This window comes from Cibotium barometz, chromosome 12 (assembly GCF_041138505.1).
Source record: "Cibotium barometz isolate CiBa-2024 chromosome 12, ASM4113850v1, whole genome shotgun sequence".
Lineage (NCBI taxonomy): Eukaryota > Viridiplantae > Streptophyta > Polypodiopsida > Cyatheales > Cibotiaceae > Cibotium > Cibotium barometz.
Genome location: NC_141057.1, coordinates 32,704,887 through 32,731,093, shown reverse-complemented (window position 1 = coordinate 32,731,093; position 26,207 = coordinate 32,704,887). Strand labels below are relative to the sequence as shown.

Here is a 26,207-nt window from a genome sequence, read left to right as displayed (position 1 = left end):
CTGTCTACAATACTACCAGCCCAATCAGCATCTGTGTACCCATGCAACTGTATCGCTGTACCAGCCTCATAGAAAAGTCCATAATCAAATGTGGACTTTATGTACCTGAGGATCCGTCTAGTCGCATCCAAGTGTGGCTTCCTAGGGGCCTGCATAAACTGACTCACAAGTACAACAACATAGCTTAAGTCTGGCCTCGTAATGGTCATGTAGATTAAATCACCCACTATGCACTTGTATGCAATGGGGTCCTCCAAAAGCTCACCTGTATCTGCAGAAAGCTTTGTGTTCTGCTCTAATGGCACTGAAATAGGCTTACAGCCTGTCATGCCATACTTGGACAACATGTCCAAGCCATACTGCTTCTGCAATAGCAAAATGCCATGATGTGATCTCACCACCTCTATGCCCAAGAAATACCGCAGCTCACCCAAATCCTTCATCTCAAACTTCTGCTTCAAAAGCATCCTGACGTCATACATGTCTACATCACTATCACCAGTGATAATCAAGTCATCCACATAGATGACTAATAGCATGATCCCTCTATCTGTCTTTTTCACATATAGTGAAAAATCTACATTGGATATCTGAAATCCAATGGTAACAAGATACTCCCCGATCTTGTTTGACCATGCTCTGGGTGCCTGCTTCAAGCCATACAAGGATTTGCGTAGCCTGCACACAAAATTTGGATGTGTATTACTCTCATAACCTGGTGGCTGTATCATTCCTCAACCTCTGACCATGGGCTAACATTAGATCCACTACTCGAGGACTCCCCAGGTCCACTCAGCACCACGTGTGATTGCTGCTCTACATGTGGTGCAACATCAACACTTCTTACATCTGCATCTTCTGTTGCCTTCACTACTACTGGTGCATACCAGCTACTCATCTCATCGAAGACAACATCTCTGCTTACTCACATCTCATGAGTGGTAGGGTTATAGCATCTATAACCTTTTTGCTCCATAGCATAACCAATAAAGATGTAGTTCTTTGCCTTTGGATCCAACTTTGTTCTCACTTCATCAGGAACATGTACATATGCAATACGCCCAAACACTTTCAAGTGAGACACATCTGGTCTTATGCCTGTAAACTTTTGTTCAGGAGTCATACCATGAACAGCTATAGTGGGTGTCCTGTTCATAATGTACACAGCAGTTACTACTGCTTCTGCCCCCACCAAAAGTAATGTGGCATATTCTTTTCAGCCATCAAGGCACGTGCCACTTCTGCAATGTGCCTATTTTTCCTTTCTGCAACACCATTCTGTTGTGGAGTGTACCTGCACGTAAACTGCCTCTTGATTCCCTACTTTCTCAAGAAATCGCTGAACTCATTAGAAAAATATTCTCGCCCACCATCTGTTCTTAGGCATTTTATTTACATGCCTTTTTCCTTCTCGACCAAGGCTTTAAATCTCCGAAAGTGAGCAAACACCTCACTTTTCTCCTTCATGAAATAAACCCACACTTTCCTAGTGTGGTCATCAATGAATGTAACATAGTACTTGCAACCTACAATTGTTGCAGCCTTGGTATGTCCCCATACATTTGAATGTATGACATCTAATGGCCTTGCACTGACATTTTCCCACATGTTTGGCCTGCTTACCAAGTTGGCATGCTTCACATACCTTATGCATACGTCAACCTTAAACTTTGGCAAACCTGCAACAATATTGTGGGGCTGCATGAACTTCAGTCTTTGTACATTCACATGACCAATGCACTTGTGCCATATGTCAATATCTACAATGACACTTGTTCTATATGCAAACATGGCTGCCTTTATCTTAGGCATGTTCACATCCAAAGTAAACATCCTGCCATATCTGTTACCCTTTGCAACCAAGCGACACTTATTTTTGAAGTCTTCCATAAAACATCCGTGAGGATTAAACCTCCCTTGTAAACCCTGCCTCAACCATCTGTCCACAGGTTCTTTGTAATATTCGGAACATGAAGTACATCAGCCAAGTACTTCATTTTGCCATCCTACATAGACAATGGCACTTTACCAACATGCGTAATGGGATGCGTAGTATCATCACCTGTTTCTATATAACTTGGTTTTTCCATTTTCTATATATCTCTAAACCACTTAGCATAACTGGTCATATGGTTAGAAGCACCAGAATCCACATACCATATATCTTGAGATCCTAGCACATCCCCTATTATGGAACTAAGCATGTGCTGCATCACAAACAGCTGCTTACTTCTATCACATCACCTCCATGTTTGGTAGATGATGCATAGTTGTCTTGCTACAACTTCCCACTTTTAATGTCATTTTTGCTTTTGGTAGCAGTCCTTTGCCATGTGTCATGGTTTTCCACAGTAATAGCACTCTATACTATTTGCATTTTGATTTCTTTGCCAACCACCTCGGCCTCTTTGGCTCCCCCTACCTCTAGACTGGCCTCTTCCACCTGTGTATGATTGCTGTTGTGAATCATTGGACTGTTGTTGTCGAGAATTCTGATTTCCTTGTCAGCCACCACCTTGGCTTTAACCACGGCCTCTACCTGAATTAGAGTAGAAGGCCTCTACCTAAATTAGAGTAGAAGGCCTGTTCCGATGTGTTCTTGCTTTGTGAAGAAGAATCCTCACCTAAAGCCTTTTCTTCTATGATCAGCATAGATATCAAGCCCCGAAAGTTGGGAATATTCTATGATCAGCATAGATATCAAGTCCCGAAAGTTGGGAATATTCTATGATCAGCCTTTTCTTCTATGATCAGCATAGATATCAAGTCCTGAAAGGTAGGAATATTCTCCCTAACTACAATGGAGGTCTTGAATGGCTTGTACTCTTTGCCAAGCCCATTCAGACAGACACTCACCAAATCATCATCCTCCACTGATACATTGATAGACCGAAGGGATTCAACAATGCCCTTGATCTTTAAGGCATATTCATTGATGGACATGCTTTTCTTTTCCACAGTATGCAAGTCTTTCTTTAACTGCAACTTCCTTGCCTTTGTGTTAGTCTGGAACATCTGAACCAGATTCTGCCATCATGCAATTGCTGGAGTGTTTACATCCTGTATATGTGTCCTATCATAGTGTCCTATCATGATGTATGTGACACTAATTGAAAGCTAGTACATGACTTTTCTTGCACTGTGATTCCAATCCTTGAATGCCTTTATATCTGCAGGAGTGGCATTCTCCTCATATAACATTGGAGGCTCCTCATTATCTCCTTCTATATAATCCCAAAATCCTTTACCCACCATTAGGAAGTTGGTCATTCTGAACTTCCAGGCATGGAAGTTATTCTTATTTAGGTTCTCACTAACACTCTGATCAATTTCGTCAGACATGTTTTCTTGCAGCAATCACTAACAATCTGATCAATTTCGTCAGACATGTTTTCCTGCAGCAATCAAATAACCTGCAAACATACAACTTCTGTATGCGGTACTTCAGCACAACCTGTGTGTCACCAAATGTGACCAGAGTACATGTACATACATCAACAATACATGTGCAAACCCTGTTTACACTTCCAAAATGTACTGCTGCACTGTAATAACCAGATTTCGAGCAGAAATAGTTATCTACCAAAACTTCCAAAAATACCCTACAGTGTCGAAACGGGGTTCGTAACACGATCGAAACATGAATCTGGCCGAAAAAACTTTGTCCAATAGAACATCTATCCAATAGAACAATATACCTGCCCTGTAGCTCCACTCCTGCGAAGATAGCTCCTCAATCGGAGATGTGTAGCTCCCAGAGCTACTGAGGGGGTGTTGTACCTAAACCAAGAAGGGGAAAGAGATGATGATGCTCTTACCCGTATAGTACCGCTTCCTTCCTTGCTTGTTCTTGCCTCTTGCTTGCCTCCTTAGCTCTCAACACGAATCAGGCTCTGATACTATAAAGAGAATACGGGGGGAGAGGGAGAGCTTCAAACTCTAGCAAGAAAACACTCACACACAAGAGAGTGCTAGCAAGACACAAGAGAGAGATGGATAGCTGAATTTTCTTTTATCTTCTTCTTCTCTACTCAACCAACATAACACAAAGATAAGCGTTATAACTATGTCAGTCTCTAGTAATCCAAAATGGCTCACACAGCCTGTCATCCCATTGGCCGCATATCACCCATAATCTCACCAACCATGCCAGTGGTGTAGATGCGGAAGCTATCACCCAGGCGTGTCATCAATGTCCGCCGTAGCACTAGTTGAGCTCGATATCTCAACAAAGGTGAGAAGAATCTACTGGATGAGAGAATCAAGGGTAGCATGAGTGAATATAGGGGTGTGGAAAGATTCTAGGAAAAGGTGCCTCCAGATGTAGGGGAGGTGGCACAAATCAAGGAGAAATCAGTGGGACTAGGTGTGGAAAGATTCTAGGAAAAGGTGCCTCCAGATATAGGGGAGGTGGCACAAATCAAGGAGAAATCAGTGGGACTAGGTGCTTGGGTTGGTAGCTTGTGGATGTAAAAGCTATAAATTGAGGCATTTGCCTAATGAGAAATTGCTGGTCTTTGAGTATCCATGCCTACATTATACTATTAGATTAATTGTGCACTAATCTTGCCTTAATCACTTTCTAATTACATGTTAATCATGTTGAATCTTGCATTTGATCCACCATAGCTCATCACATTACTACAAATTTAACATGGTATCAGAGGCAAGCTTAGGATTCAGCTCATTTTAAGCCTAATCACCCTGCTAATCATAGATTAGGAGTTAATCCTTATTTTAGCCCTTTTTAACTAATCTTTTGCACCCCCAACTGATGGAGGGGATTGATCTCTCTCTAGCCTTTAAATTAGCCAAAGATATCTTAGTCACATCTAGGCAGCATTCCTACGCATCGGCCTATCACATCAATTCGTCAAATCGCTAAGTTATGCTGTCGATTTTCACCGATTTGAAGGTGCCTTTTTTTTTGGGGAGCAAATCCTAGATCTACACTCCCACAAGTGGAATTAATCTAATTTCTCTCAGCCCTAGGGGTTTTCAAGGGTGATCTACACACCTATGATCTCAGATTTCAGGAATTCATCAAGGAGAAGTCGCATCAAGCTCTTGATCAAATCTGCAAGTGACTTTGGCAAAACAGAGATTAAGCATTCAATATTTGGTCAAATCTTTTGTTTTTGGGCTTGATCCTCTACTAGACTAACTGCTATTAATGCCTTTGAAAGGATTTGAGCTCATTTGAACTCTAAGGCACCAGATCTGGCCTCCCCGTACACTCTAGTTTCTGCACACAAAACATGGGATTAATCCAATCAATTAGTGATTAATTAGCACTAATCACTACATTTTGGTGCAATTGATGGTTCAAACTTATCATTGGTATCTGATACAGATCTCTATCACTTTAGATTGCAATTTGAAGTTGGTTTGATGTCCCAACCATCCAGTACAAAACCAACTATGGCTTTATACATTTTTTTGGTGTATTCATGCTATAAACTTGTTGTAATCATCATTAAACACCAAATTGGAGTTGTAAAAGGATAGACACTACCCTTGAATCTTGAATTGTATCAAGAGGTAAGACCCCCCTTCACATCATCATGAGCCCCCTTCTCATGAGCATTGCACAAGAAGTAGCTAAATTCAATGGGGAGCAATTGCATACATGGCAAACAAAAACGTATTTGCTCATGAGGAAGAATCTATGGGGACTAGTTGAGGGAAGAGATGAATGTCCAGAGGAGAATGGGGAGAATGAGCGGAAGAGAAAAAATGAGAAAGCATTAGGACTTATTGCACTTAGCTGAAATGATGAAATCATTCACCCCATTGCAGGAATACAACAAGCTAAAGTTGCATGGGATGAACTTAACAAATTATTTGGCACTCAAGAAAAGACTTGAAAGATAAATCTACTAATGCAATTCTACAAACTTGACATGAAGGAAGTGAACCTCTAACCACACACTCGAACAAAAAAAAAAAGCATCAAACAACAACTTGCAGCCATTGGGAAGAAAGTAGAAGATGACGAGGCACTAGCAGTGCTTCTAAAGAGTGTGGACAAGGGAGAGTATGAGAACATTGTGGCAACCTTAAAGAATGTACCAGATTTGAAGCTGCATGAGATAGAAGGAGCTCTACTAGAGCAAGAGAACAAGGTCAAAGAGAAGAAAGGATTGGACCCAACAACTAGAGAGGAGAAAGCACTCTACACCTGTGGAGGCCTTGCACGAGGACGAGGAAGAGGCAGGGGAGGAGCAAGGATCTTCACTTGCCACAATTGTGGGAAGCCCACGACACATAGCTAGAGACTTCTACAGCAAACCAAATGAAGAAGGATCGGCATCGACAAACTTCATGGAGACTCCTAAGGTAGAGGAGTCGTAATATCTTCTCTGAGAGAGGAAGAGAGAAGCCCCACAACGCAATGTAACATGCCCTAATAGAGTAAAACCACCTTTGAGCCACTAATGATGTAGGGCATGTGGTAGATGTATGTGTGAGCACTTTAGTCAAAGTTACGGGCACTTGTAGTAGCCTTGGACACATAGAGAGAGAGTGTTAATGACTATGAGTCAAGGACTTGAGGCATTGGTCATGGGCTACTAAGTAAGAGGAAAACTTGGTGCTATAATTATTCACTTCAGGGGAGGTGTTGAAATATGCAAGTGAATGGGTGTGTGCGGGAACAAGCCCTTAGCTAGAGATTGTAAAAGGGAGTCAGTAATTGAGTGGGTAGCAGTGAAAAGTTGAGAAGAATCTATTGGATGAGAAATCAAGGGTAGCATGAGTGAATATAGGGGTGTGGAAAGATTATAGAAAAAGGTTCCCCCAGATGTAAGGGAGGTGGCATAAATCAAGGAGAAATTAGTGGGATTAGGTGCTTGGTAGCTTGTGGATGTAAAAGCTATAAATTGAGGCATTGACCTAATGAGAAATTGTTGGTCTTTGAGTATCCATGCCTACATTATACTATTAGATTAATTGTGCACTAATCTTACCTTAATCACTTTCTAATTACATGCTAATCATATTGATTCTTGCATTTGATCCACCATAGCTTATCACATTGCTGCAAATTTAACAAGAACCAGAGGGCATAATAGATTGTAGCCAATAGATGATACAAACAAGGACAAGGAAAAATGAAAGATGCAAGAAGAAGAGTACATCTTTCCCAAGGCAGCTCATAAATGCATCTTTGTTGGCACTAAACCCAAAGGAAAGGAAACCCAAAATTCAGATCGCCAAACCCTAAGGAGGAGCTCTGGCCAACACTAACACACCGAAGGAAGATGTTTATGATATGCCACCATAACATGTTCGCTTACTGTAGGCGGCAAAACATTACCAGGTACAATAAGTTAATTTATGCAATTGCTATCCACACCACAAGCCAATAGAGGCCACACCATAGATATACAAAATGTAGCAGCCCAACTTTTTTCTAGTCATCTACGGTTCAAGGTCGTGTTAACATCCAGCACCATTGTGAGTTTTTCAAACTCCACCATGGTTACTAAAAGAACTTGACATGGATGGAAGCTATGAGAAGGGTGTGAGATCAAGCAAGGAAGTGTAGGTTGAGAGCTACGTGGAAGCAAATGGCAAGAATGTGAAATGAGTTTGTGACACTAAGAAAAACTATAGTAACATGTAAAAAGATTACATCCCAAATTATGATCACCTAAATTAAGAGTTACATCGAGATGATAGGGCGGCTAAAGGAACCAAAGCGAATCCCATCCCATAATAAAGCATTTATGCAACATGTAAAAAGATTACATCCCAAATTATGATCACCTAAATTAAGAGTTACATCGAGATGATAGGGCGGCTAAAGTAATCAAAGCGAATCCCATCCCATAATAAAGCATTTATGCATGAGGGATATTGCACATAGTGCGATCCATGCACACCACATAGATTCACATTGTTGTTAAGTGAAGGTGTCATGAAAATGGTATACATTAGTGTTATCTCTAGGAGTTTACCAAAACAGGGTTTCAGTCTAAACCCATTCACTAGCTTTGGCAACTTCACACCATACAACAATGTCAACTCGAATGTATCGATACTAAATTTTATAGAAATTCGATAACATCCGATCCACTGCATCTTGAGCTTACCCGAATGCAGACCCATTCTCTGGAGTCGAATAGTAAAATTGGATCACTCACATCAAAAATCTTAAACTTGGTGTTCTGATCCACAAAGAGATTCTATGGTGCTTCTGGATGACATTAGCAATCAAGCTACTCTGAAGTCTCTTTTCCCCCAATGCTAGCAAACTGCTCTAGATGATGGGTGACCAACTCATTTGAAGAGAGTCTTTAGGTCACTGCAACTCAAAAACTAGGAATAATAAATTCCATTAGCACTACTACTTCCAGGCGATACACTAATGAGAAAGGAGTATGTCCTATTTGCGACCTTATAAGCTGTTCGAAATGCCCATAATGCTGAATATAGCTTGTGATCCAAGCCTGTCCAATTGTTTTTAAGATTATCTGTAATACTTGATTTGTGGATTCAACAATCACTTGCGAATATAGTTTGTGGAATTTTAAAGCTTATCATATGATATTCTATTTGACTCCATATGACCTCATTTAAGAAGTGTCTGCCTTAATCACTAACTAATTCAATTGGATAGCTAAATCTGGTCATTATCATCTCATACAAAAAATTTGCCAGTGAGGTAGACTTCTTATCTCTAAGCGCCTTGGCTTCTAATCACTTTATGCAATAATAGCCACCAAAATGTACTTATTACACCACTAGAGGTTTGAAAGGATCCACAAAATCCATCCCCCATTTCTAGAATGATTCTAAATGGCAAATACGTCATTCTATCTGTAGTATTCGGCTGACTTAACTGTCACTCGCGCCGCTAGCAAAAATCACAGGCTTTTGTAAACTACCAGGAATCTTTTAATACTATAGGCCACCATAAACCTCCCTAGAATATCTTTCGATGTTTGATTTCTTGAGAGAAGTGTCCTCCACTCACACCTTGATTTGCTCGCAACTTTCTCATGATCTATGACATACTGTCTTAACAACTAGTCTATTCCCATTTTGCACAAGTGACTTGCCACAACCAAGAAAGTTTTACTATGGAGTATCTACCTTTTTTGGTGGTCTCCAGACATTCCTTTCAAAAATACTCCATTCGTTAGGAACATCATCATCTCATCATATCACATCATTAGTGGAACATCTAGAGTGAATAGTTCTACATCTCATCATACCACGTCATTGGTCGAACATCTAGAGTGAACATCTGAAAACTAATCTAGTACACCATACAACCAATAGTTCTTTGGAATCTATCCGGGATAAAATATCTACAATCGTGTGTTCACTTTCGGGTTTATGTTGTATGGTGAAATCAAACTCTTGCAAATAACAACATCCATATGGCTAGCTTCCCTATTAGGTTGGGCTTACATACCAAATACATCAACATGGAAGACAAAATGGTTGCCCAAAAGGTAATGCCTAACCTTATTCAGTGCATACACCATACTTAGGGCTTCTCTTTCTATTATGGAGAGAGAATAATTCTCTTTTACAACATACAACATCCAGCTTGCATAATAAATTGGATGGTATTAGCATCCTCTGTCTTCTTGCATCAGTGCACTTCTAATTGTAACATCTGAAGCATCCATAAAGACATGAAATAACTTCATCCAATCCATATTAGTGCTATTGCTAACATTAACTTGCGGTGCCAGAATGTGTGCTCACATTTATCATTCCTCCATATATACTGAGAGCATCCTTTTTTTGTGAGCATGTACAATGGACATGCCATGTGTGCCAAATAACGGAGGACCCTTGTGTGCTACTTGATTTGCCCAAGGAACCTACCCAATTATTTAGTGCAGAGCTTGAAGCTTCACTATGATGATCACCTTTTGGGGATCCCCACTGCTAATTCTTTCTTTGAGACTATTTGACCAAGCAATGCCCCACTGCATTGCAAAGGCACTTTGCTAAACTCAGGCTCAATTTGGTTTCTTGACACTTCTCTAGATATAGTGTTAGGTGTTGAAGATGCTTAGAGCGCTTCCCAAACACACTTTAGTCATCCATAAACACCCTCACGAATGTTGTGAGATAATCATAAAAGATCTCTTGAAACATTCTATGGAAAGTAGATGGAGCATTCTTTAGTCCCAATGTCATAACATTTAAGGCAACTAAGGCGGAGTGATACTGAGAGAGACACTTCCAATGTCCATAACCTTAGCCGATTCCATGCAAAAACTATGCTAGGGCTAGTTTGGGTGTGTATTAATTTTTGCCATTTGCCATGATTCCACGCAGAAGCTTTACTACAGTGTAGGCTTTGGGTCTACATTTTTTTTCCTTGTTGTGGGCGATGCGCTTGAGGAGCTAGATGTGTTTAGGGTAATAGAGTGGGAGGTGGAAGTTGAGCACTGGAAGAGGGTGGGGCACTGGGGCGGTTGGGTGGAAGTTGAGGGAGGAGGGAAGTGGGAGGGAGAAGAGGTTGGAGGTAGGAAGGAGAGGCATAGCGCTTACAAGGAGCTACGAGGGAGAGGGGTTGGTGTTGGAAGTTGAGCGAGAGGGTAGACGAAGAGGCTGGGGTAACGAAGACGTTAACGGTATTAATTAATGCTTGTTGCGATACTCTCGTGAAAGTTTCTATGAATATTAATTAATGATGAGAGTGAATGGGCACAATAGTGAAATTAGTGAATATGCACCCAAAACGTTTCTCTACATTTGATTAAATAAAAACAACGCAGGTTTTTTTCCGAAAGTTCTTATTTAGTAATCGAAAAAGAAACGGCACCCTCCATTTTTTTTGGCGCATGTTTTTTTTTTCTTATATGGGCTGCTGCCAAAGCAGGCTCGCTCTCACACAGGCATCACCCTTGCTTGTCTCTACCGGTTCGGTTCAGGATGGCGACTGCAAGAGTTTTTTTACCTTCTTTCCTTTCTTCTAATAGTTGTGTGCCCCTTGCCTTTGCCCTCCTTCGCATAGTCTTGTCCCTCGTGCCTTTGCCCTTTTGCCTCGTGTCTTCGACTTCCTTCGCGCAAGTTTGCCTCCCTACCTTCACTTCACCTTCGCCCGCTTGGGGCGCTTCGTCTAAGGTTGTGAACCTTAGGCTCCCCTAAGGGTGTGGGGCATTAAATAATCAATGCTCACTACCATGGGCACTAATTATTTAATGCCCAACAAAAAGGTGAATAAGCACCCGCAACAAATTAGTGAATATATATTCAAATCAAATCGGTTCAAAATTAGCTTCCTTCGGGACGTACGTGCTAGAGTGGGCTTTCAAAGCCCAAAAGCCGACCTTGAATTGCAATTTTGAAGATCACAAATTTCAGCTCCCACATTTTTTAATTGAGATTTTTATTGTGAAGGGGGGACCTAAAGGGTGTGTCATGTATGATGTATGTATGTGAGCACTTAATCAGTGCAGAGTGGCTATGGCGTTACCCCCTTTCAGCCGCCTCGACCTGAACCATCCTCCTCTCTGAATCACACGCCCTTTCTGTTTGCGAGGAAGATGATCTGATCCCTGCATTTTGGAACCGAGCGGGGTATTTGCTCGCCGGAAAAAGATATGTTTCTTCTCAACCTGCAAGCCCTCTTGTTAAAGCGCATGGGTGAAGGATGCCAGAACTGCGCAGCAGTGGAGCACGCCAGAAGGAGCGTCCTTCTCCAGAGAATAAAGCCCTTCCTGTTGCTGCTGTAGATCCCGCACCCGCCCGAAACCCTAGACGTACACAGGCTCGAAACCCTAGAAAGCTCGGCGGTGGTTGTGTCGACAACGGGAACTTGCCCTTTTCCAAAGCTTCCGTGAGAACACGAGCTGCCGTTGCGAAGGAGGCAGCATTAGGGTTCCAACCTGCAGCAGCTGCAGATACAGGGTTGGCAGAAAAGCAAGCCCCCAGGTACCCTGACTTCATCCCCAGCCTTAACCCTAACCCCAACATTAACCCTAACCTTAGCCCTAATTTTAACCCTAATCTTAAACCTAACCCCAATCCTAGCCCTAGCCCTAACCCTCCCCAGACAAGAGCATTAGGTCGAAATAAGCAGGCCCGTCAACGTGAATCTACGAAGAATCACACCGATCTCTGCAAAGCTGCAGGGGAACCCAACGCAGGGAAAGATCAGCCATCGAAGAAGGGGAAGATGGACGAGGAAAGTGCTGGCAAAAGCGCAGAAAGGGTTGCCGGAGGTGAAGATGATGGAAACGCAGCGCCTCTTCCACAGCGGGTACTTTTCGTTACGTCCCTATGTTGGCCTTTATTCTGATTTTCAGGCTTTTTGTTGCTGTCATTATGGCTGAGTCTGACGTGATAGAAACCTAGCTTTGTAGAGTACGCATGAGGACATGCCTTGCATGGTGGAAGATGTGAGTGACATACCTTACTTGTTTGTTTAGGCTATGCAATGTAAGCTTGCTCTTATAGGGTCATATCTTGCAGTCTTTCACACGGCCTGGGTGTTGATGAAGTTTGTAGAGTAGGGATGCCATAGCATCTAGTCTGGGTGATCGTTTGTGGAAGTTTGTAAGAAGATGTGAAACATGAATCCATGCGTGATGAAGAGAAGTGGTCCATGTAAGAAGATGTGAAACGGGACATGCCTTCATGGATCCCTTCTACTCCCCCTGTTAATAGGTAAGGATGTCTCAACAAGGTGGTTTATGCAGGACATGCAATTACTTTTGTTTTTATACATTAAGAAGGTGGGGCGAGTAGAGTAGGAATGCTATAGTTTGTAGTCTTGTCAAATTTGTTCTCTTTTCCTTGTTAAGTTGGGAAATAGCCTGGACTTTGTGCTATACATGGTAATGTTGATGGTGTGAGAATATGAAATCAAAGATATTTTTAGTGATCTACTGATAAAAAATATGTTTGGATTGCTTTCTTGGTATTTATGAGGATATCGCATTTGACAGTGATCAAGATTGCTGTGTGCAAGTAAATAGGGACCCTTCTTATATCAAGATACATGACTGGCAGGTTCAAGTTGGGGAATCACCAGTCTACAAAATTGAGAAAAAGTTGGGTAAAGGTGGATTTGGCCAGGTTTATGTAGGACGCAGGGTGACTGTTGGTGCTGCAGAACGAACAGGCCCACAAGCGGTGGAGGTACTTGTTTTGAAGTGAAATGCAAGTGCCATATTCGTACTATATTCGCTTTTTGTGTACCTACTGTGAGTGCCGATGTCCCGATTTTTGCCGCAGGTTGCTTTGAAATTTGAGCATAGAAACAGTAAGGGTTGCAACCATGGTCCCCCTTATGAGTGGCAAGTGTACAAGTACGTCAGCAATTTTTTTTATGGTTCATTTTTTGCAAGTAATGGTGGATACGAGGCTAGGAGCAGAAGCGTCTCATCTGCAGCAATGATGCTGTGACCCTGAGGGACTCCTTGAATGTATCTGGCACTTTTTGCAGCACGCTTGGAGGCAGCCATGGAGTACCTCGTGTACATTTCAAGGGACGACAAGGAGATTACTATGTTATGGTATGTTTGAATATACTGTATGTAGATTGTTTTCTTGTGTGGCATCTTCATTTCATGAACCGTTTTTCAGTTAAACATGGTTCTGTGTCCAGGTTATGGACATGTTGGGCCCTAGCCTATGGGATATTTGGAACACCTCTGGCCAAGCGTATGTAACGCAGCCTTATGTTCATCTAAAAAAGAAAAAGTGTAACACTGATTTCAATTTTATCCATATGTGGGTTTTTCTGCCGTGGCACATTAATGTAGATTTTCTATACAAACTCTGTAGGATGTGCACAGAGATGGTAGCGTGCATTGCTGTGGAAGCTATTTCAATACTTGAAAAACTGCATGCCAGAGGGTAAGCTCATGCTTTACAGTGGGTGATAGGGAGTTTTGTGTTGCATAGCAGTGAGGCTTATTTTCCTCATAATTTGTTTGCCAGCTATGTCCATGGAGATGTGAAGCCTGAAAACTTTCTGCTTGGTCAACCTGGAACATCAGATGAGAAAAAGCTATACCTCATTGATCTGGGTTTAGGTGAATTTTGAAAGCTTTTCAGGGTTCGATAGTTTGACCATAATTCATCTTAGGGTGGATACAGAACCATCCCTGCCTGGCACATGGTTCTGTACATAGCCTTACTGATTTGGGTACTTTTTGCTTTTTCTCAAGCACTGTATGCGCAATTGTTCCTTTCCAATCACAAATTGGCTTTTACCACAGCTACAAAATGGAGAGATACAAATTCTGGACAGCATGTAGAGTATGATCAAAGACCCGATGTATTCAGGCAAGTGGGGAAAAGCAAGTGTTTGTGCACTCCTTCATGTGGTTTTTCTTTCTCAAATTGACCCTGGCCCTTTATGCAGGGGAACTGTACGATATGCCAGTGTGCATGCGCACTTGGGGAGAACAGGCAGTCGTAGAGACGACTTAGAATCCCTTGCCTACACTTTAATTTTCTTACTTCGAGGTCGCTTGCCATGGCAAGGTTATCAGGTGGTACTTTCAAGCCTTCTAGTGGAAGCTTGGGCCATTAGAGCGGCTGATTAGAGCATGCATTTTTACATTTGGGATCTTTTGAATGGCTTCCTTTCATCCTTAAAGTTAGTCATTTGCAGTTTTAGGCCAATGCTCTTTTTGAATGGGAGAAAACACTCCAGTAATGCCCTTTGCAGTGTCTGATGTTTGTGGACAAAACACTATATTGTCACCAGCTCCATGTATGTTGCATGACCATGGTAGAAAGTACCATTGAGAATATGGCTGGCTTTGGTGTAAGTCATGGACATCTTGATGTACTTCATGTTATTATATCCTCACCAGCTGAGCTGTGTACGAGCCTTGCATAGAGCAAGGGCCATGTACGTGCAGAGCTTTATGTGAGCATGTGAAAGATCTATAGTCCTTATTGCATTACATGTTTGCAAGAATGGCCTTCTCCAGATCATACGATGGTTTGGAGAGTTGTGCATTAATGTTCACATTCACATCCACAGATACTCATCTGCTAGATAAGTTTGCTCTGTGTTGCACTTGAGTAGGCTTGACATGTTCTGGTTGCTGTATGGCAGGGTGACAACAAAGGATTTCTTGTGTGCAAGAAGAAAATGGCTACCTCCCCTGACATGCTCTGCTGTTTTTGTCCGGTGCCCTTTAAGAATTTCCTCGAGACTGTGGTGAACATGAAGTTCGATGAAGAACCTAACTATGCAAACCTTATCTCTCTTTTCGATGGAATCATTGGACCTAATCCTGAGATCAGGCCAATAAATACTGATGGTGCTCAGAAGGCATGTGCACAGGGTTTTTCAGGAGAATCTATTGGGCTTAGTTTTGCTAGTATTAGGAGTGATCATGATTGTCCAAGCATATACAGTCTGAACAGTTGTAGCAATTATGATTTGCTGCTGTCTTTTGACAATTGTATGGTTTCCAGGTTGGCCAAAAACGTGGAAGATTAACCATGGAAGATGCTGAAGATGAGCAGCCAAAGAAAAAGATCCGGCTCGGCATGCCTGCCACTCAATGGATCTCAGTTTATAATGCTCGACGACCCATGAAACAGAGGTATGCTTTTAGGCATGGATGCTAGTATTTTACTTGTGATTGATAGGTGTGAAGTCTGATATCTCTTGTTCTTCTGTGAAGAGCGTCAAAGGTGTGATTTCTGTATGAGTTTGTACCTTCATTAATGGCTATAAGGGCTGATTAGCTCACAATCAACTCTGACCCATGCAAAACATACACACAAGGGATTAAGATTTCTCAACTATGTTTAACCTGCAAAGTCAAATGCATATGAGTTCAATGGACCTTTTTGAAGGAACGGTCTAGCATGCCACCCAGCCTTAGCTCCTCTCAGGAGCACTGCCGAGCTTAGGGCCTCATACAAGCCATGGTGTTCTATACATCTTCGGGGTATTAGGTTTCAGCCCTGATCTGGGTCTCAATTCCGAGGGTCCTCACCCTCTTGGGAATGTCCATTGGTGAACCTAATCCACACTTAAAAATGGAGCATGAGTTTCATCAACTCTCAGGTCACTTTATACAAGATCATGTGAATTAGTAACTTACTAATACTCAATTAGTACCAAGTGCCCCACAATTGATCCACTGATTGGTATATCTTTCTGCTGGATTAACAGACAAGCATATTTATTTTGAAGTCTTTGTTCAAGTTGCAGAAGTTGCAGCCCAGCTGGTTTTTATATATTCTCTTATGTGTGTGTGTGTACGCATGGGTGTGTGTGTGGGGGAGCATATATTGATACCAAGTTCTACACCCACGGGCATTGATGACGTTAGTGGGGATGTATGCATGATGGAGTTGATGGTTTATTGTCTTTTGGATGACTACCATGAGGTTATAAATTGCACTTTCTTATAAGGTGAATCATGTTCCTGGATTCATCTAGGTATATATTTTATATATTCTTTCTATCGATAGAGGTGCAATTGCCCAACGGCTACTGTGAAAGATGGTGTAGTGATAGCCTTCATGGCTGAGTCTTCCCTTCACATCCGGAGAACTGATAGAAACTCGGTTCAACAGTTTAATGTCGTAAGCGGGGATGTCATAGCATGTACTCAGTTGAGGATTTGAAGCTTCATGAGTAGGCTCTCATGGAGTCGATCTTTTTTTGTTATGTTTGGGAAATAACCTGAAGTTTCCATTGGTATAAAGAAATAACCTATCCTCATCCATATCGCCTATCTAGCTATGCATTTATGGGATTATTATGAGTGCAATTATTGGACATTGGATTCTAAAGTCTCCCATATCAGGTAATTACTCTGGTAATTTTGATTTCATGCATTTATGGGATTATTATGAGTGCAATTCTTTCGATTTTGGATTCTAAAGTCTCCCATATTATGACTGGCCAGGTATCATTACAATGTGGCAGACAATAGGCTTGCTCAGCATATTGATAAAGGGAATGAAGATGGCTTGTACATAAGCAGTGTGGCATCTTCTGCAAATCTTTGGGCGCTCATCATGGATGCAGGAACGGGTTTTAGCTCGCAAGTCTATGAGCTTTCACAATTCTTCCTTCACAAGGTTGAATATTTGTGGTGTGAAGTAGCTCATTTTACATCTGTCTTTTTTTGGGTAAGTGCATTGCATTTTTGCTAATATGGGTATTTTTATCAACATTATCAATGGTCTTTGCCCTTCAGGAGTGGATAATGGAGCAATGGGAAAAGAATTTCTATATCAGTGCGATAGCTGGAGCCAACAATGGAAGTTCTTTGGTAGTAATGTCAAAGGGTAAGTTTGGAAAGCACTTTTGAGCTGAATAAGGCTAAGTTAAACACCAGGCCCTGGCCCCTACCCACATTCATGCCGCCACCTGCAATTGTGCAGGAACACAAGCACATTCACGCATGCATGTAAGCATGCATGCATGCAAGCAGAACGCTAGTGAACTCTTGTTGCACTATCTTTTTCTTGGGCAAAGATTGAGAATGTATATTGTGTTCCTTTTTTGGTGTTTTGGTACTTTCAGGTACCCAGTACACTCAGCAGTCGTACAAAGTGAGTGATTCATTTCCATTTAAGTGGATCAACAAGAAGTGGAGAGAAGGTTTCTATGTGACTTCCATGGCAACAGCAGGGAGTCGCTGGGGTGTTGTCATGTCTCGCAATGCTGGATTCTCGGATCAAGTAAGTTAAAAGTTGCTAAATGCTGTGCTTTATCTTGCCCCTTGACATATTTCTCTTGTTTTGGAAGCTAGTAAATGAAAGGGAGGTTGTGCATGTGACTAGCCAGTAGAAAGTAAGTCAAAAGTGCTAATGCTGTGCTTTATCTCGCACCTTGACATATTTCTCTTGGTTTTGAAGCTAGGGAGGTTGTGTATAGCATGTGACTAGCCATTGATCGCCTTCCGGTAGTTGGTGTAGATGGCACAGTAGATGTAGAAATTTTCCATGAGGCTGATGTGTAGTGGAGTCTAAATCTTTGGAATTTTCTTGTATTTCTCAAAAAGTGATATCCCAAATTTGTTCTTGGAGCTCGGTCTGCTTTTTACACACAACGAAGTGATAGGAACTCAGCACGGGGTTTTTTTAACTTGAACTGTGAGACCTGGATATACCTGTTTGTGGGGAGATCATAGGCTGAAGAAAGTTCCAGCTTTGTGTCGAAAGAGTTTTGAAAGTGCCTTGCTGTCTGTTCCAGTAGTTGTCTTTAGAATTCCAATGGTCGCCTAATGCATGGCAGCCTCTTCTTCATCAGCAGGATGCTTGTTTATTGCCTCATCCTGTAAGGTCATCTAACCAGCAGTAAAATGGGTCTCCGCTAGGTTCTGATGATAGATAACATCAATTTGTTAAATGCTTTAGTTGTAACAGGCTTTGCGCTTGGGGGATAGTAATATAGTAACAATCAAACTCGTTGTGAAGAGGATTTGATTACATGTGTATATTATGCATGTATGTGCACAAGGCATCGAGCCAGCACCTCGGTCCTATGTCCATACACAATCACCAGGAGCCGCAATTCCGTACACCCAAAGGGAACTACTGTACAGAGTTAGTCCCTGCAGCAGCCCGTGCGTCCAGCAGCTATCCCATACAGCCTGGTGATGGTCTGTCTGAACTGTGCATTGTTTTGCAACAGGCAGTGGGGACACCTTGAGGACATGAATCTATGCTAGAAGCTCCTCCTTATAAGTTCCACAGTTGTTGTCAGCCATGTGAAAGATCACCAGGGAAATCAGCAATTCTTACCCATCAGAAGGCAGCCACAGTGTTCATGACCAGTGGGTGACATGGGTTGTATTTGGATTAGTCTTTACTTCAGTTCTCTCATTTTTCAGCCACCATCCATTTTATACTAGGCTTATACTTTGAGCTTTTGCTTATAAGCAGTAATTAAATATTTAATAGTTTAGGTATCTTTTAGTGCTCAAGTCTTCTGCTGCGGCTTTCACTCTGCTATTCATTTGCATTTAGAGGCCCTATATTGAGCTCTCTATGAAGCATAACTGAGAACAGTTACACAGACAAAACTATTTGTAAGTAGATACATACATTTACTGTGCATGCTTGCATAGGCGTAGAAGATGAGGACTCTCAAATAAGGACCTCCAAACACACACAACTAGAGGAGTGGAGATTGTTAATTCTGCCACAAGTCTTCACTCTGGACACTTTGCCAGATCATGTGCCTTTTTTGGCAAAAGGATGTGGCTGTCTTTCTTTTTTTTGTTTATTAGTGAGAATTCTAAGAGGCTTTGGTTTTTTCCTTCTCTCTCTCTCTCTCTCTCTCTCTCTCTCATATTTCTCCTCTTGTTTAGATCCGTTTTCATGTTTGTCAATTCATAACTAGTTACTAGGTTAAGTGAATATGAAACTTAAAATAGTTATGACTTTTGTTTTCTCCTGAGGTTCTTGTATGCTTTGCAAGGTTTCCTGGTTTATTCATTGTTTTGTTCTAGTTTGTCATGAAAGTTCTTTGATGTTGTGTCTTTGTCATAATTCTCTCTATTTGTAAGCTTAGATATATTCGAGTCTTATGAAGTTTTAGGTTTCCGATCTTTCTTCTGGTGGATTAGAAGCTTGCTGTGCAAATGGATTTTTGGGATGAGTCAAATCAACTTGTGCAATTGTTGAAAATATTTATCACAAGATACTGTGGGGTACCTTGGCAAAGGTAGCTGGGGGCTTGGCAGCTTAAGTTTTGTCTTGGTCTCGGGTGCAAGGTTCAAGAGAAAGTGGAGGTGCTAATTTGTCTTGGTCTTGGGTGGAAGGTTCAAAAGAAAGCGGAGGTGCTAATTTGGTATCCTCTTTTCAAGTTAATGCTAGCTCCTGCCCAATTCACGCATGAAAAGAAGAAATCCTGCTTTTAAAAAAACAAACTCCTTCCAATTGGAGTGCTCCAAAATAACCAAGGTGCCTCTTAAAATAAGAGTCCATAAAAATCTCTATTGGTTTTCTAAATTGCTCAAACCAACAATTCTGGCTTTTCAGAATGTTGTCATAATGAAGAGGCCTGCTGTCCAATACAAGCCCACCCAAAGTCTTAGAAAGTCCTGAGATTCACTAAGATTTAAACAAGCAGCTCTACACACACCAGTGTGTCAACCCTCAGTTCTCAGCCTTCACAAGGGCGTGGATATTTAAACAGGTATTGTTGACTGGCTATCAGTAACTATGCGAGCCAAAGAAAACAGCCCGAACTCCTCTGAGGGTGGAAAAATTTGTCCAGCCGTGTAGATGGTGGTCCAAACCTGCGTTCATAACAATTGCTACAACTCCAAGGTTCCAACTTGCAGCTAGAGCATGAGATCACAAGCAAGCAAACTTAATGTCTGAACCCATAAAAGAGGATTGAGTAAGCTTACACAAGCATAGGCCCGACAGTTTGACCAAATGAGGTAAAACACTTGAGTGTGAGGGCTTCAAGATCCTAGACCAGGCTTCTGTTGCATGTCCCATACCAGAGCATGCTTGTCATCTCAGGGGAGCCCCCTGAAAATAGGGCCTCCAAGTTTCAAGATGTTTTTTCTGTTTTACTTGTGGACAGCCTTCCAAAGTTCCAAGGCTCTTGTATAAACGGGCTGTCCTTTTTTTAAAACTGTGCTTTCTTGTTTTAACCCATTATTTTTAATTTTATACTAGGGCCCTGCTGCAGGCAGACTTAAGGCATCCTAATAATGAAAATTTTGATAATATGCATTTGTACTGTTGTCATGTCACACCACGTGCTGCAAAAGTGAGAAATTTTACTTAATCAACAAGGGTTCATGTTTGCTTAAAGATCATGTCTGGTAAGGCTTAAGTATTGCTTTCTGCATATGCTCGTTTTTAATTTCCTTTTATCTCACTGTATGTAGGTTGTCGAGCTGGACTTTTTGTATCCTAGTGAGGGTATTCATCGCAGATGGGATAATGGTTATCGCATCACTGCGACAGCCGCAACATGGGATCAGGCAGCTTTTATTCTAAGTGTGCCCAAAAAGAAACCAATGGATGAAACTCAGGAAACGCTTCGCACATCAGCCTTTCCCAGCACCCATGTTAAGGTAAAACTGTGGAGACTTCCTGTAACCATCTTAAAATGGTGTTGATATCCCCACCAACATTCATTATACTTCGATTTTGCAGGAAAAATGGTCCAAGAATCTGTATATAGCTTCTGTAAGCTATGGACGAACAGTGTCGTAGGGTTCCTACAGCTAAGCTGGCCTTAGCCGGCTTGGTTACTTCTACAGTTCTTTTCTATGTGAAGCTACATGGAGATGAACCTGGATGTATGTTGATGTTTTTCCCTCAGGTGATATGTAACGGCTATCCTCGTAACATAGCACTGTTCTCTTCGAAGTATGATAAATACACTTATAATTGCTGACGGTAAGGACGGGACGTCCATGTTGTATTAGAGTCCTCTCATACAACTGCGAAGATATTTTAAAACTTTGTTGCAAAGATGGACTTCACAGCTTCCCCCTGTGGGAGGAGGCTCTTTTCAGGTAGGTCGGTGCAGATAGTTCTGACAATGTAATCCAGAATGACAGATACAGTTGCGGCTCTTCCATTCCAATTGATATCAGGTTCAGCTTGATTTGTAGATATGTTGCATGCAGCCTGGTATGCACATGCCAGCAAACTAACCCCCTCTGCAAATTGCTCTGGCTGGAGCAAGGTATAATTGCACTGTTGTAGAATTCTGAAACGGCCGTCTAAAAAGAAATTGTTGTATTCAAGGCAGGGTTTTCCTTTAGATTCCTTTGAAACTGAAGGTTCAATCTGTGGAATTGGAGAACGCTAGAAGCATCAGTGCAATGGCACAGTAGCCTCGGTTAACCTCAGTTCAATGTTGGAGTTGCACAACTTTGCTTTCCTTGCTACATGTGCATGTTGCATATCACGGTGCTATGCCCGGTTCTTTTTTGGTATCTTTGCTTGAATCCCACATGTGCTTGTGCTTTTGGTCCCCCACAGTACTGGTTTTTAAACTGGTGCTTATGGGGCAGTGTCAAGAATGATTTGAATTGCTGAATAGCAGTTTTTTTTGGGTTAAAGGAGATTGAATAGTTAAGCTTACCATACTCATTTCTTCAAGAATTAGCTTTAGGTCTCAAGGCTGCATTTATAGTTGGTATTTTTGCGCAGGACATTAAGCTTAAGTGCTGGTTTTAAGTTATATAAACGTTTTAAATTTATTGTTTCTCAGCAGGAGCAGATTAGTATGATTGAGTAGTGTAAGCTCTGTTGGCTCTCGTTCTTACCATTATGCATGCCTTAAGTTTACTTGTGCTGGGCTCTCTCTCTCTCTCAGTCGCTTTCCCGAGGACTTCTATTTGCTTATTGCTGTAGCTCTGAGGAGGTAGGACATACATCTCCTTTTATACCCCAGGTATGGACACAAAGCAATACATCTACCCAGGTGCTGGGTTTTGAATGGTGTGTGTGTGGACAAGTGGTGTGTCTATATGGTTTGTGGTTTGCCCTGTTCTTGGAGGGGAGAGTTACGCAATTGTACAAACTTGCCGAGTTAGATGGAGAAGCCTTCATGGAAATGCTTTTGTTCATGCCTTTTGTTTTGAGGCATTATGTGCCCAATGTGATTTTGAATCTGGTAATGTTGTTGGTTTGTTGAGGCAACTAGATGCATGTTGGACATAAGTTCATACTACGCATGATGGAGTTGATAGGTATATAGTCTTGTGGGTTGACTACCATGAGTATATAACATGCCCAAGTTGCTAAAAGGTGAACTTGGGCATGTTCTTGGATTCATCTAGGTATATAATTCAGCCGTATTAGTGGACATGCAGATTTCACATTGTGAAGTTTTCGTTTGAGTTGCAGCCAGTTGATATTGTGCTAATTCTTTCTATCTTTAGTCGTGCATTGTCCTATCACTTATTTGCTGTACGAATTCTTTCTATTTGCTACTTTCCTTAGTGCAAGGCTTCATTGTGGTTGAGTCTGCCCTCTATCTCCAGAAGTTTGATCGAAACTCAATATGAAGGGTTGTGTGAATATATCCCTTGTGTGTGTGTGTGTGTGTGTGTGTGTGCGCGCATGGAGTGCGTGTGAGCATATCTTGATAAAGAGTTCTACACTACTATTGGGTATTGATGACGTTAGTAGGGATGTTGTAGTATCTAGTCCATGCTATGCATAATGCAGCTGATAGTTATATAGTCTTGTGGGTTGACTATCATAAGTATATAACATGCACGTTCCTAAAAGGTGAACTTGGGCATGTTCTTGGATTCATCTAGGTATATATATTAGTCATTGTGTTAATACTGTGCATCTCTATAGGTGCTAGGTTTGAAGGGGGTGTGTGGGGACAACTGTGGTGTCTATATGGTTTGTGGTTTGCCCTGTTCTTGGAGGGGAGAGTTGTGCAATGGTACAAGGACTTCCCTAGTTAGATGGAGTAGTCTTCATGGAAATGCTTTTGTTCATGCCTTTTGTTTTGAGGCATTATGTGCTCAATGTGATTTTGAATCTAGTAATGTTGGTGGTTAGTTGGAGTAATAGGATGCATGTTGGACATTAGTCATTGTGTTAGTAGTGATGTGGTTATGGAGGATATTGGACACTCAACAATGGTGACTACGCTTGCCATTCGTTGCGATATATTTGCGACAAGGGCAACCTTGGAGGTCTTAAGTTGAGGTGGGGCAAGCACGGGAGGCTGAGGGACACTGGAAAGAGGACACAAAGCAATGCACCCACCATTCTCTCTCTCTCTCTCTCTCTCTCGGTTATCTTCTTTTTCTTAGAGATATGATATGCATCTTCTACTGCACAAAAGTTGCGGACACACAGCAATAAAACTGTTGGATCTTACTACTGTTTCTCTTTTTCTCAATCCCATTTTATACCTTCAGTATGGTACATGATGGAGCTAGCTAGGTTGCATATCATGATTGTATACTACATGCATATAGCGTTGCATTCTCCTAGTAGTAGAGCTCCATTCCCTCCCCCACTCATTGTACTTATTGCACACCCAAATTCTGCTTTAGTTTAGTACTTTTTCATTTGGTTGGGATAACAGAGGATACCCCACACAAGTACATTGATTTGTCTCATAGGCCGAGTTCGGTCTTCTGGAAGACGTTAATAAAATCACTCTTTCTCTCTTTCTCTCTTTCTTCTTTCTTTCTTTCTTTCTTTCTCTCTCTCTTTCTCTCTCTCCTCGTGAGGTTAGCTTCTTTTTCTTCCTATCAAGAGGTCCCTCCGTCGTCGACACCCATTTGCTAGAGATATGATGTCTTTTTGCAACACGAGTTGTGGACGCAAAGCAATACAATTGCGATTCTCTCTCTCTCTCTCTCTCTCTCTCTCTCTCTCTCTCTCTCTCTCAATCCCAGTACAAGAAGTGACATAATATAAAGTCATTGTGAAGAAAGGAAAATTCATGCTATATAGGATTGTAGGAAAGAGAGAATTAAACACGTTAAGCCAATTAGGGACATTACCTTAGAAAAAATCTAGTCACTATAGAATGGTGACGACACACTTAGGTATGAGTGGTCCCATGGACCCCTTCAAAGGGGGTTTTCTATCTATGTGGAGGTTATCCATGGCCTACAGTTAGTATTAGTGCAAGCTTGGGTACTTGGGTCTTGGCATGTATGTCAAAGAGGGATCAAAGGACGAGGTGGGTTGCTTTGCAATGCACATTTTTAATTTGAGTAATGAATATGTAAAAACACGTGGATCTTGTTATGTATGCGATCACTTATTTGTCAACACACTTGAAAGTCATGTCATCCCTAGTTGTATTACTATTTGTCAACACATTCAAAAGTCGTGTGCAAATTGGAATCGAGACTGCAAGTTGGAATTGAGACTAACACAGCATACATTGTGTAAGAAAGTTTTTCAAGATGATATATTCATTCTCTGCACAAAATGAGGCTACTTTATACACAATGAAACAATCAGTAGAGGTGCACATAATTAGTGATAAGGCATGTGGGTCCACATTGTCTGGCTCAAAGAAATAAATAAGGACTAGATAACTCCCAAAAGTAAAGAGAAACAAATTGTCATAGTCAAAGAGAAAGAAGAGTTTTACTTTGCAATCAAGGAGAAGAAATCATTCTTAAACTAAATAGAAACTTAAAATGAAAAAATGGTTTTTTTTTCAAATTGCTAAAATGTGTTATTTCTAGAACACTAGGAATCACATAGGGAGGACATCAATTGCATCAAAGGGGATGTAGTCACCCAACAAACAAAAATTCACATGGCTTTCTTTCATTACTATTCAAATATATTTCTAAAACATTTAGTGCCAGTAGAGGAGTACTAGAGAATGCGACAGAGGTGAGCTAAGCATGCAAAAAATTGCATCGTTGTATGTTAAAGCCAAATTGATTTACCATTCTCAAGCAATTGGAAGTTAATAAATACCCATACTTGATGGTCTTAGTATTTAAATGGTAAAGATAGGCATGGTACATGATTAAAGAGAATGGCCCAAATTTGTGTGATTCCTAAAAGCCTACTAGCTAGATGCAATGAAGGAGTGATCAAGCTTCTTGACGAAGGAGGGGACAAGGAAGACCAACCTAAGTAATTGGAGGCCAATTATCCTCTTGAATGTTGCTTACAAAATCTTGGCTATGGGGCTCTTGACACACTAGACTCAAAGACAGAACAAGATGTAAAACTTTGAGCAAGATTTTGAACCTCAGAGCAAATAATTTTTGTTTCCCCCCCAAAACTAGCTCTGATCTTCTTCATCCCCAACATAGTCGTTCTTTCTTTTTTTAAGTCTCCTCCAAATTAAGCTCTCGTCTTCTTCTTCCGTGTGTCTTTTGCTACACAAAATGGCAACCCGTAGAAAGCCTCGTACCAGCATTTTAGCTATTACTGTATTCAATAGTTATAATACGGATGATGGGACATGGATACCATCTATACAATTACAATCGGGAGCTGGGTACTTTTACAGAGAAGGAAGAGGAAGAGGAGAAATGCTAATAAATATGTGGAGCCATTCAAGACAAGTTAAAGAGTTCAAGGTATGTGAATCTAGCAAGCGTGTGACACAGAGGTACTAATACAACATGTTTTCCAACATGTAGACTTGAGGGTGAAAAAATTTCCTCATGGTCTTCCACAATAAGTGTGAGTAGTATTTCAGTCAAAGCTTCTTTTGTTTTAAAGTGTTTGATTATTATTATTATGCAGTTGTTTATCCATTCAATCCCGTCTCCTTATTGTTTTAAAAATGTCTAATTGTT

General features: G+C 41.3%; 1 protein-coding gene across 1 annotated transcript; it reads left to right on the top strand.

The window, feature by feature from the left end:
• The first annotated feature begins 11,426 nt into the window (after window positions 1–11,426).
• LOC147633302 (casein kinase 1-like protein HD16) lies at window positions 11,427–21,692 on the top strand. Its single transcript, XM_086806347.1, has 16 exons — window positions 11,427–12,235; window positions 12,988–13,116; window positions 13,213–13,286; window positions 13,424–13,493; window positions 13,586–13,641; window positions 13,765–13,836; window positions 13,921–14,015; window positions 14,202–14,268; window positions 14,348–14,477; window positions 15,053–15,271; window positions 15,418–15,548; window positions 16,869–17,043; window positions 17,163–17,253; window positions 17,492–17,649; window positions 20,823–21,011; window positions 21,094–21,692. Exons 1-16 carry the CDS (start codon window positions 11,627–11,629, stop codon window positions 21,151–21,153), a joined length of 2,325 nt encoding a protein of 774 aa, XP_086662473.1. The 5' UTR covers window positions 11,427–11,626; the 3' UTR covers window positions 21,154–21,692.
• Window positions 21,693–26,207: the final 4,515 nt, after the last annotated feature.